The sequence below is a fragment of the Apium graveolens genome, chromosome 9 (assembly GCF_009905375.1).
Source record: "Apium graveolens cultivar Ventura chromosome 9, ASM990537v1, whole genome shotgun sequence".
NCBI classification, from domain to species: domain Eukaryota; kingdom Viridiplantae; phylum Streptophyta; class Magnoliopsida; order Apiales; family Apiaceae; genus Apium; species Apium graveolens.
In genome coordinates this window covers 249257709-249270219 of record NC_133655.1, presented here as the reverse complement: position 1 = coordinate 249270219, position 12511 = coordinate 249257709, and the positions used below count along the sequence as shown (strand labels likewise).

Here is a 12511-nt window from a genome sequence, read left to right as displayed (position 1 = left end):
AGTTGTTCAAGAAAAAAGGAAGAATAAGAGCTAATTAGTTTTGAATAACAATTTCAAACTTTTTGAAAGTAATACACCACACAAGTTGATTTTAGAAATTCTTTATGTAAACATTGATTGCGAAGGCGACAATGAAAATAGATAGTTTTAGTTAGTTTTTTTTAAAAAATTTAACGAAAATACTATTTTTCTTAAGGCTTTTTTTCAATTTCACTATATTTAGGACATAATTTTTGAAAATAAGATTGCAACTAAAAGTACCCAACTTTTATAGCGTTTTCGAAATATAATTAAAATTATTTTTAGTTACATTCGAGTTTGTTTTTGATTGCATTGAGTTGCAAAATTATTTTTTTGCAAAGAATATTAAAAATTTATATCTTGCGATTTTTTTTGAAAAACGTACTTTTGTAAAATTTGTTAATTTTTTTTGTTTTTTAGTACTTTGTTTTGTTGATCTAATAAAAGTGGAAAAATAGATTAAGAGTAATTTTTTTTATAAAACTAGTTATAATTCTTTTAGAAAAATTACATTGGTTAAATTAAATATTTTAACATACATTTAATTAGGAACCTTAATTAATTAGAAAAATAAAATATCGATAAAAAGGTCAAACCCGTGAATGTTAAATATCTAGTTAATATAGAGAGTGAGGTTCTAGAGAAAACTTGGGACTAATATAGAGAGTGAGGTTTTAGGAGAACCTCGGACGAAAGAGAGAGTCTTATATTTAAAATGAGATTTAATTTTTTTTATAGCTTATTTCAACATTAGAATCTTTAAATATATTCATTAATATTATAATAGTCATTACATAATTTTTAAAATCAATATTTGAATCAATATTTATGATATTCAAAATATATACTTAAAATTCAAGAGATTCAAAAGTAAATTTTAAATCTTTTTCATGATTTTTTTAAAATTTTCAAACAAATTATTATTTGTAATTAACTTTATTGAAGTATTATGAAAATGAAAAAAAAATTACATTTTTTTTCAGGTATAAAATTATTAATTTTTGTAAAAGGTTCTTTATATATCCGAGAAATATGTAATATTTACAGTGTTACAGATTTCGAAAATCGGAATTATTCGGTTGATGTACTAATTTACGATTTATGAGACGATATTTAAAAAGTTGGATGATTTATCGGAAATTGGTCAAATTGGACAAATATTTTTGAGTGATTTATGGGTAATTTTTAAAAAATCCACCAATTTCTATAATAGAGAATATTTAATGTAATTAAATTAATTATCAATTAAAATCAAAAAAATAAAATAAAATAAGTTTAAGAACATTCCCAAGAATATGGTTAATTTTTGAATCTTGAAACGGAGAAATAGAGGCATCACAATCATAACTCAAATCTTTACTATACAAGTTTTGTCACAAGAATCGTCTGAAACTAATCAAAATCGTTGACGATATATCCATTTCATCAAAACCCAAATTACTGGTATGTGTGTATAGCTATAAAGCTTCAATTTTTATGTTTTCTGTTGACTTTCTTTTGGAAGATATCATATAATTCTTGAAATTGGTTGTGATTTTATCTTATTATGTGATGTAGATCACTTTCTTGTATTAAAGGTTTGACCTTTATGTGATTTGTAGGTGGGTATTTTATGTGTTGTAGTGTAATGTAATTGGGCTTAGTTTTCGTGATTATTTGTTTGCAAGAGAGATTTGGGTCAAAAGGGGCATACAAATGAATGGGGTGGTTGTAGATGAGAGTAAAAAGAGGCGATTGCCGTCGTGGATGTTGGGTGTTTCTGGTGCTGACCAAGTGAAGAAATCGAGAAAAGAGGGTTCGAATGATGTTGATAAGGTAGAAAAGGATCAAAAGGTTGTTGAGTGTAAGGCGAAAAAGTCGAGTGCTAGAAGGTCTGCAAAATGTGATAATGAAGTCGTTGCTTCTTGTGCGGATGATTTAGATGATGTTGAAGATAATGTCGTGGTGAAACATCAAAGAGTGACGAGAAAGAGAAAACCTGTTAGGGAAGATTTGGTTAATGCACGTAGTGATGCTGAAGAAGTTGTGATTGAGGAAAAGAGCAAGCGTAATGTGGGTCGGAAAGCTGTTCAGAAATATGTCAGTAGGAGGTGTGAAAAAAGAAAGAGTGAGGAATATGAGAGTAGCGAGGATATTGAAGTCGAGAGTAAGGGTTTAAGTAACGAGGATATTGAAGCTGCATCGCCAAATGAGGATGATGAGGACTTAAATATGGATGATCTAATAAACATTGCAAATGAGGTGATTTTCCTTCTATTTACAATTGAAAGATCAAGTGCTTTATTTGTAACTTCGTAATTGTAATTGTATTAAAGCATCTTCAATACTTTAGGGGTACCAAACATGACTAAATCGTTATATTTTGTTATCTTCTCTATCGATGTCATATTTGGCAACTACAAATTCAAATAGCTAGCACCCCAGACAAGGTGCCTCGATGGTCCCCAAATAAATAATAGAAAGCCTAGATATATTTAATAGGATTGGGTGATATATACTATAAGTATAGGTATTCTGTTTTTTTTTTCCATTTAGAGAGGATGCCAAGAGGTTGCCAAAAGCTGACAAATTCTTTGGCACCCTTATAACTCATACAGAAGCACCCAAGAGTGTCATGCTACATAGGTTTTGGCATCCCTATTAGAGATGCTCCAAGAGCTTCTGAATAACATTGCTTATTTGGAGACTTAGTGGGCATTTATTTTCAACTGAACAAGACTGAATGAGGCTAGTATTTAATTATTAATGCCATAAAGCTGTACTAATAATAATGACTTATTATGTATAGCATATGCAATTGCTTTAGCTTTTTGCTAATTGTACACACTCAAACACCCAATATTGTTGTTGAAGAGTTGTCACTATGACTTTGTTCTCAAGTAAGTTGATAAGCTTTGTGCATCTGCAGTTTGTCAAGGATGAGAAAAAGAGCAAGCGTAATGTGAGTCGGAAAGCTGTGCAGAAAACTGTTAGTAGGAGAAGAGAAAAAAGAAAGAGCAAGGGATTTGAACGTAGTGAGGATATTCAAGATGAGAGTAAGAATGTACAAAGTAGCGAGGATATTGAAGCTGCATTGCCAAATGAGGGTGATGAAGACTTAACTATGGATGATCTACTTAACATTGCGAATGAGGTGATTTTTCTGATATTTACCATTGAAAGATCAAGTACTTCATTTTCATAACTTTGTGATTTGTGTTAGAACTTCTGTATGGCATTACTTGTTTGGAGACTTGGAGTTCTACTTGAAGGCATAATGATGAGTTATATTTACAGTATCATCTTTATTAATTTTGGTCTCAAATATGGATTTTTTTTCATATAATTATTAATGCCATAAAGCTGTCCTGAACTGTCCTGATAACAATGAGTTATTATGTATAGCATATACAATTGCTTAATTAATTCACTCACAATTGATACCTATTCTTTCTCAATATATTGTTATTTAATAATAATTTTTTGCTAATTGAACACATACCCAAACACCCCCAGTTGTAGAGCTGTCACTATGACTTTATACTCAAGAGAGTTGAGAAGCTTTGTGCATGTGCAGTTTGTCAAGGATGAGAAAGATGGGGGACAACAGAAGAAACCGTATGCAGAACAAATAGTACACAAACAATGTGCACCTACCGCTATCTCTAGAAATGAACCAGCAGACTCTGTCATCGCATCTGACACTGTTAAACGATTACCACATGAAGAAACAGCTTCTTGTCATAATTTAAGTAGTACTGGGGATCCAGCTCAGGACATGCTGGATTTGCTTCTTGGACCCTTGCTGACGCAGCCCCCTAAGGAAGAAAAGAAGGCTGACATAATAACAGATGAGATGATAATTGCCCATCAGCTTAAAAAACAGAATCAGAAAGTTCATATTAATGATGCAGCTATCCCCTTGGCCAAAAAGAAGACCAGTCTCAAAGATAAAGTAGCAATGCTCCTAGACTAATACATAGGTTTTTACTGATCCTGGTAAGCCTATTGTGTAGTGTAGCAAATTTATGATGAATCTAGAATAGGCTGCTTTATATCATGCATCTAGCAAAGCTGCAAAATGTTACATAATTCTATTATAATGCAAAAGAGATTGTTGTCGTGTTTATATATTGAATAAACATATTTGATAACAGGTGTATATGACGCAGCGTCACCGGGTTAGTGTCATCTTGGTATTATATTCTTGTTGAGTTGTTGTTTATACTGGCTTGGTTCAGTCATCCTCTTTTCCTTTCCAACTAGTGGAAGATTGTCACTGTGGAAATAAGCTCGAGGATGCATTCTGCTTAAGCTGTCTAATTCATCATATCCACTGTTAATAATAAGACCTTTTTAGTGAAACACAAGTGATCATGTCCTAAGCGGCCTTTCAAATTTTATATAGGATATTTTTACCACAAACCAAAATCCGATTCTGAAGAAAGGTCTAGTTAGTAGAAGATACGATGTACATGTTTTTGCCCGCGGAGGTAAGATGTAGACGAAATTCATTTTCCATCTCAGAAAGTATAAGAATGCTTTTGTGAAAATTCTGGTTCACTCGACACCTCTTGGTGTAACGGTATCTCCCTTGCTCCCCTTTACAAGATGTCAAAGTTCTGGTTAAAAACGCAGGAGACTGTATTCTTGTGAAGGTTTTTGTGATTGTTTTCACCCGCTGAAAAACGAACTTTGGGATCAGAGTTTGTGTCCGGAATTCAGTCCCGTACTTATTAGTGGGGGTCCTGGTGGAGCATATCCCGCCTGAGATCGTCCAATATTGTCTACAGGAAAGAAACCCAACTTTTGCACGGAAATGTATTACAGAGAAATATGTGTAATATGAATTGGCTTGCTTGCTATTCCTACACGTTCAAACTCGTGGTCAATAGTGAATCCACCATTGCTTATCAGTTTTGGAATGTGACGTATGTAGAACCTAACAATCTAATCTATGATTAGCAAATAGATGTGACACCAATTGTATCTTGAAAAAACACAGAGTCGGTAGACATGACATGTTTTATACCATATATGATACATTTAGGAACACAGCGTCCCCTTCAAATTTTGGATAAATGCAGGCACTATGACTATCATATCAATGAGTAGATATTCAACACAAAATCATTGAGTAGGGACTTCTCTTCAATATCTTAAGCTACCTAAAATGAGGTCTTTACCATTGACACATATGTGGCTACTCCACCACAACTTGTTGTGTCAGTTTGTATCATGGAGTGTTCATCTTGAAAATCATGAGAAACAAGAGAATGTGAGCATAATGTTTATTTCCCTAGCAGCTTTACAATTTTATCTTTTCACGTCAACTTTGTTATGGAAATTAAGAATAAGCTCTTAAAATAATATTTCCCAAAATTCTAAAATAATAGTAATAATAAAAAATAAAGAAGATTAGAGTATCCTCGGACTCGGTCATATAATAAATCTTGTTAATTTATTACAATGCCATACCGTTTAATGAAATAATGATGCAGCATGAGATAGTCCATTATTGAGGCTCATGGGCAGGTCTTGAAATGTCCTCAACCTAATCTTTTCATTATTCCTCCTTAATTATATTATTATTTATCATCTATATATAGACATTTGCGTTGTGGAGGTTTTTTCTGTTGGGCTGGGATATGTTTTGATAATTCATTCAGCAAATCATTAGCATACATGCATGTGCCTCCCCCGTTTGCCGGTTCACAGAACATGTTATATTTAATCTTTGTTTGCTAACAACATATCAGCATGGATGTCCCTCCAAATTTATACCAAATTAACTAACTGCTAAGTAATTATAAAGTCATCACCAGAGCAATGGTGCACTGCAAACATAACATGTACGAGTATTCTGGATTATGCATGTAGATGTGGGAGGTACCTTATACATTCGGTTATGATGCTTTTATAGCCGAATTGCCGATTTTTTCGAGTTGAATAATATTTTTCATTTCGTATTTTTCTTTTCTTGAAATAATCATGTTTAAAGTACTTGCATAAAAAAAATACTACACATTATGCACATATAAAAATAAACGAATTTCATTCAAGCAAGCATAATTTACATACTAGTATTACATGTTACCCCCTTACTTCCTAAATAGAGTGGTAGCTAATTAGCTATAAGCTGCTCACACTTACATGTGTGTGTTATTTCTATTAATATGGAACAGGGGCAGTACTGATACATTGATTTTCTTAGGCATCAGCAAGCAAACATGTCTTTGTCAAAATTGTTGTAGCATCCACGTAGGCACTTGGTATTAAGGTTGATGATTATCAGGATAAGGATTAATTAGGTAGGATATCAATTAGTTGATAAAGCTAGTATGATTAAGGGGGCTGATTCTAGTTGAGGAACCTTGGCAGACCAACTTTATGTCCCGTCTTCTTAACATCCTGCTGAATCTGACTCCTGTATTCACCGAATGTGAATTTCTTGTAAACAGCAGGCTCTTTGTAGCTGCTGATCACAGACTCACCAGACGGGCACAAAAAATAGGCTATGGAGTACCTTTCCACCTTCCTATTCACCATCACCTTATGTTCCACACTTTTATATATATCATTGCTCCATGCCTGCACCGCGAAAACAATTCATTATTCCAAACTTATGATATTAACAAATAATATTAGCAGGTGATTAAATATGTACCAAATCGCAGTCAAGGACAGACAGACAGATGTGTGCATTTGACTTGGACATGTTTTGACATGATTTTAATAATTAATCTTTTTATTCAATACAGATTGCTTAAAGTTGTCGCAGTGCTTATTACTGCTACGACTCATGTGTTTCTTATATATTTTTTTTCTGAATTTAACATGGGATCATAACCACCATATCTTGACTTTTGGCTTGGTGAAATGACATTTATCTGAGGTTTACACAAGAGACAATGTTTTTAGCTTGTAGGCTTGAAATTACCTGAAAAAGATCGCCAATGTTGACAATGAGTGCATCTTGATTAGGTTTAACAGCTATCCATTTCGAATCTTTCATGAGTTGAAGTCCTCCAACTTCATCTTGATGAAGAATGGTGAGGAAATCACTGTCAGTGTGTGGGACTAGACCAAATACCTCAGGACCATAGGGACAAACCGGATAGCGATTTAAGCGTAAAAAACATGTACTCTCATCACAACTCTTATTCATCTCTTTTCCTTCTCCCATGTTTTTCACAAGCACATTTGCTAGCATTTTTGCCAGCTTCTGCATCTCCCCAGCATACTCCTCCATCACTCCCCTGAATAAAGCACATACAAATCAAAGCTGTTAAGTCTTTTTTTTATGCTTGGAGTACGACCCTTGACCTCTCTTAGAGAAACCAAGACCTCGACTACTGCACAACCCTTTGGTCGTAAATAATAACATTGATATAAAGTTCGAAAAACAAAGAAATGGGATTGGAGTTACCTCAAGGAGTAAAAGTCTCCATAACAAGATTCTTCAGAAATTTTAATGAGTGGAACATGAAAAGCCTCAGACCAAGAGAGTTGTTTGGGATTAGTAGCAGCATGGCTACCCCACCTATAAGAATTGTTGAGCAAACCACAAGTTGATTTCTTTTCAAAAGAAGACTCAAACAGCTTCTTTTGTTCTTTCCTCATCAGCCTTAGCAAGTCAAGGCTTATTCCATGGTTCACCACTTGAAAGAACCCCCATTCAGAAGAAGCTTTACAGATTGCTTCCATACAAGCAGCCTTCTCAACCTCATTTCCATTTCTTAGAGCACCAAGATCTATCAATGGCAGCTCACATTCTTTCATCACTACTTGAGGTTTGTGGCCAACATCTCCAAGAGCCTCGCCCGAACGGCATACAAGTTGAGCATAGTTTGCAAGGAGAGGAGGGTTTGGGTCTGAAGCATACATGATATATAATTTGGTAGTGTTTTGTTAGCAAGATTGATAAAACAAGAAAGATGGCACGAATGTGTAGTCTGAGGAGGAAAGTTGAGAGTGTAGTATGGGATGATATATAGCTAGAGAGGGGTACGTCTATATATAGCAATGAGGGGAGTAGTAGGGTAATTTACAAGGAGAAGAGAACATGATGCGGAAGTTTATTACCTATGACATGTGTAACAATTAATATAACTAAACTCTAAACGGCTATGAAATGGTCTGCTAGAGACCTAGTCACCATAGCACACAGAGCAGATAGTTGAACTTACCATGTATGTTACCCCGGTTAAAAATGTTCTTTATGGATAAGTATGTAAGAAATATTTTGAAAATTTTACATATTTTTATCTTAAAATAAGTGTTCTAGTATTTTATCCCTGGTGAATGCTATGTCCTATTTCGACTTCCGCGTCATCTTGGGTCTGCAACTTCAGACGTCTCAACAGAATATCTACCTTCCTTACTTATTCCTCTTTATAATTATTATAATAATAGATGTTTATTAGGTACTTGATCAATATGATATTCAGCTTAAATATATATATAAACTGTATTTTATTTTGTTAGAAATTGCAGAGTTGAGATTTTTAACTTAAAAAAATTTGTATATGAAAACTCAGAGAAAATAGCTAGTCAGAATATCTAGGATTATAGATACTTGAGAAAAACTAAATAGTCTTGATAACATAGCTTACAATATTCTTAAAGTAAATTGAAACAAATTTTACTTGAGAAGTATTTTATTAATACTTGGTTTTACAAAGCCATGTGGCAAAAAATTCCAAAAACATTATTATATTGGTATACATATGCCAAATAATTATGTTTACTTGTGTATGATTGACTAATTGAGTATACATTTGTTTAAAAATAATGTTATGGAATCTTTGAAATTAGTAGAATGATCGAAAAGGGTGATAATGTGCATTGTGCATTCATCAATTCACCAATGGCGGCAAGCAGCGGCTAATCTCCGGCTTAAACTAATACAACATGTAGTATAATGAAGAAATAAAAACTGAACTTAGTTGTTGACAAGAGGTCAACAACTCATTTTTTTTTTCTCCTTGCTATTTTGGTAGAAACTGCCGACTACTTTAATTTGGTGATAAAGTGCATTCTTGGTTATGCACAAAGACTTACTATTATAATGATTTAAGACATTGAATAAAAGTAGCACAAAATAACAAAAGTCAAAGATCAAATTAAGCCGATATCATACAAGTAAATACAGGCCCTGCATGCTAATTATATCTTTGTAATTTTCATTAGTTAGGGCATTAGTTGAAACTTTAAAATTAACAAAAGAAAACAGTAAATATTTATGAATTTAAGTAAATTGTTGGATATATTATTCAAAATTTTATAACATATACAATTCTCAGAATAATAATTTATTTTCATCTATAAAATACTTAAAATAACATTAAAAAATATTTATGAATTTAAGTAAATTGTTGGATGATGAAAAAATTATTAGCAGTGTCTTGGAAAATAAGAAAGAAGATGAAGTTGATGAAGATTACACATTTCGGTCAGTCTCACAAAAAATGTCTTTAAAATAACAATTACATTACGTAATTTTCTCTTGCAATATGCACATAGTACGTTAGCACTCCTTAATGCATTAAAAAATATTCAAGATCAAGTACAAGACGACATTAGTTTTAAAAAGAAGTATGTTACAATTGAGTCTTACTATTAAAGTACATACTAGAAATCTATAATTTTGATGTAATATGCAATTATTAATTTATATATTATATGGGACATATATGCATTAATAAAAAAATACTATCTTATAAATTTAGCGAATTATTAATTTAGCATAAAGGACCCGACTCGAGATTATAAAAAATTATTAATTTAACGTGGTTATTAATTTATCGAGTATTAATTTATCGAGGTTTTACTATAACTCTTATCTAGAAGAGTTATAATAAATAGTTTGAAATATATTCTATTAATGTACATGAGAGATAAATCTATACTTATAAAATATGTATACTATTCTATACTATACTATTACAAGCCAACCACGATTTCCTTTGGTCGGTCGGTTAACACCTAACACCTTCTGAAATAATATTCTAAATAAATATAATTTAGTTAAAAAAAATTAAATCATGTATCTGATATAACTACAAACTCTATGAATTATTATGCAACTTGATTTCAAATGGCACTCAATTTCTTTCTTATCTGTTTTGTAGGAAAACAAAAACCTTCCAATTTTTTTTTGTAATTCAAAATATAATATAACAAAATAATTAATAAATCAATACAATACCAAATCATCCACATACACAATTGATATTAAAAAAATCCCACTTTCATGTAGTCTCTATACCTGCGTAGCAAAGCGACCTATAAACTAGAGTAACATTTTAAGATTTTAACTATCTAAATTTTGAATTATTCAAAAATATCATACATACAAGATAATACGTAAATATTTTAACTTCATTAATTTCAATAATATATAATTATTGTATTTTATAAATTATTAAAAAATTAAATCATATATCTAATATAATTACGAACTCTTTAAGTAATTATCCAATTTAATTTATAATCGTACTCAACTTCTTTCTTATCTATTTTGTAAGGGAACAAAAACCTTTCAAAATTAATTTTAGTAATTCAAGTTATAATATAACAAAAATAATTAATAAATTATGAAAAATTTTAAAAACAAAATTACAAAAAATAATGCCAAATCATCCCGCACCCACGGAGCCAATGCACCTATAAGCTACAGTAAAAGGGCATTTTAAAATTTTAACTATCTAAATTTTGATAATACATAAATATTTTAACTTCATTAATCTCAATAATATATAATTACCGTCTTTTATAAATTATTTTTATAAATATAATTAGTTCATGCATCGCACGGGTTATAAGTTAGTATACTATAATAACCGAAATATGGTATAATTTGATATGCATTTTTTTGATTGGTTTAGTGATAGGGATAAATAAATCCTGATAATGGGCTGCTGGACCCAATAAGAAGGTGTTTGATATTCAGACCAGAAAGGTTAAGCCCGATGGACCAGATCAGGTCTGGTCGAATAAAAAAGGCCCAAAAGCCCTGATTATTAATTAATTTCGTAATTAATTAATAAGGGAAAAATCAACTGTTGAGAAGAGTCCTGATAAGAATATAAATCCTTATAGATAAGCCTCAAGGGGACCTAAAAGGATAAGGAATCAGTTTCCTACTATCTAGGACTCCAAAGTCCATTCTAATTATGAGACTTGCCCACCAAGTCTCCTATACCAAGTCCAATTCAAGGACCACCAACATCTATATAAGGGGTCTCACCCCACAAATCAGAACTACGTTTTTTGGCTTGATTCTCTAACTCACAGAGATACGTAGGCATCTCGTAAAGGCAGAATTAAGCTACGAAACACGAGAGCAGCCATTAAAGGCCTTGAGCTCCCGAATCTTAGTAATAAATACAGCAAGTAATAACCTTAGCTTTTTATCCATAACATTTGGCGCCGTCTGTGGGAAAATAACAACCATGGCGAGAACACGGAGAACAATTGGAGCTCTAGAGGAAGGAACACCATCAGAGACAACCCAGGTGATTTCATCAACCGTGGAGGTTCCTCCCCATTCAACTTATGCATCTACTCAGGGGGAAGCCCAGACAGGGGCAACTCAACCTCAGCCACAAGGGACAACTCCCCCGACTATTCAAGGTACGAATCCTCAAGTTCAACAAGTACATATACCTGTGAATTCTCGACCCGTCGGGTATGAATATTCAACTGTTGTTACTACTAACCCCCCTTATGGGATGCCCCTTCACCCTGAGGTTGGAGGAAGCGGATATGCTGGGCGAAGTGAAGCACGAGGGCGGTCGCCCCCCTATATACGAGGTTTGGATCCTATCCCTGAGGATCGGGAATTTTCTGGTCCATACACTGAGAGAGACTCCGAATCTTCGGATGATGAAGTGGCCCCGAGAAGGAGGCGTCCTGGAAAAGAGCCAATGGCCGATGGAAGGCAACGCCCCCAAAGCACCCCAGGGGCGAATCCCCAAGAAGTGCAGGAAAAGATCAGGGCTCATGAGGCTGAAATCCAAAGGCTGAGGCGTGACTTGGAGGCTCACCAAGCCACCAGAACCCACATACCTCCTAGGGGGAGAAATCCTCCTCCTATCATAGACCTGGATGGTCCGGTAAGAAGAAGGGCTGCTGTCCCAAGAACTGATCCAAGCAATCTCCTTCCCCTTGGAGATCCTGATGATCCAACTCCACCCTTCACAGAAGAGATAATGAATGCCCATATCTCAAGGAAATTCAAGATGCCCACTATCAAAGCCTATGATGGCATGGGAGACCCCGCTAATCATGTTAGGACATTCTCTAATGCACTGCTGCTGCAACCCGTGAATGATGCTATAAAATGTCGGGTCTTTCCTCAAACCCTGTCGGGTATGGCTCAAAGATGGTACAGTCGCCTACCCCCAAATTCTATTGGATCATTCAGAGAATTAAGTCAGGCTTTTATTAAGCAATTCATCAGTGGAAGAGTCCATGAGAAAAGTTCAGCATCTCTTATGAGTCTTGT

At 33.5% G+C, this 12511-nt stretch overlaps 2 protein-coding genes across 2 annotated transcripts; one reads left to right on the top strand and one right to left on the bottom strand.

The window, feature by feature from the left end:
* The first annotated feature begins 1328 nt into the window (after window positions 1-1328).
* On the top strand, window positions 1329-4154 carry LOC141687211 (uncharacterized). Its single transcript, XM_074492411.1, has 4 exons — window positions 1329-1464; window positions 1623-2262; window positions 2930-3154; window positions 3578-4154. The coding sequence occupies exons 2-4, from the start codon at window positions 1717-1719 to the stop codon at window positions 3974-3976; spliced, it is 1170 nt and encodes a 389-aa protein (XP_074348512.1). The 5' UTR covers window positions 1329-1464; window positions 1623-1716; the 3' UTR covers window positions 3977-4154.
* A 1902-nt stretch (window positions 4155-6056) lies between these two features.
* Window positions 6057-8129, bottom strand: LOC141686466 (gibberellin 2-beta-dioxygenase 6-like). Its single transcript, XM_074491501.1, has 3 exons — window positions 7430-8129; window positions 6941-7259; window positions 6057-6591 (listed from the first exon to the last, which is right to left on the bottom strand). The coding sequence occupies exons 1-3, from the start codon at window positions 7885-7887 to the stop codon at window positions 6361-6363; spliced, it is 1008 nt and encodes a 335-aa protein (XP_074347602.1). The 5' UTR covers window positions 7888-8129; the 3' UTR covers window positions 6057-6360.
* Between the last annotated feature and the right edge of the window lie 4382 nt (window positions 8130-12511).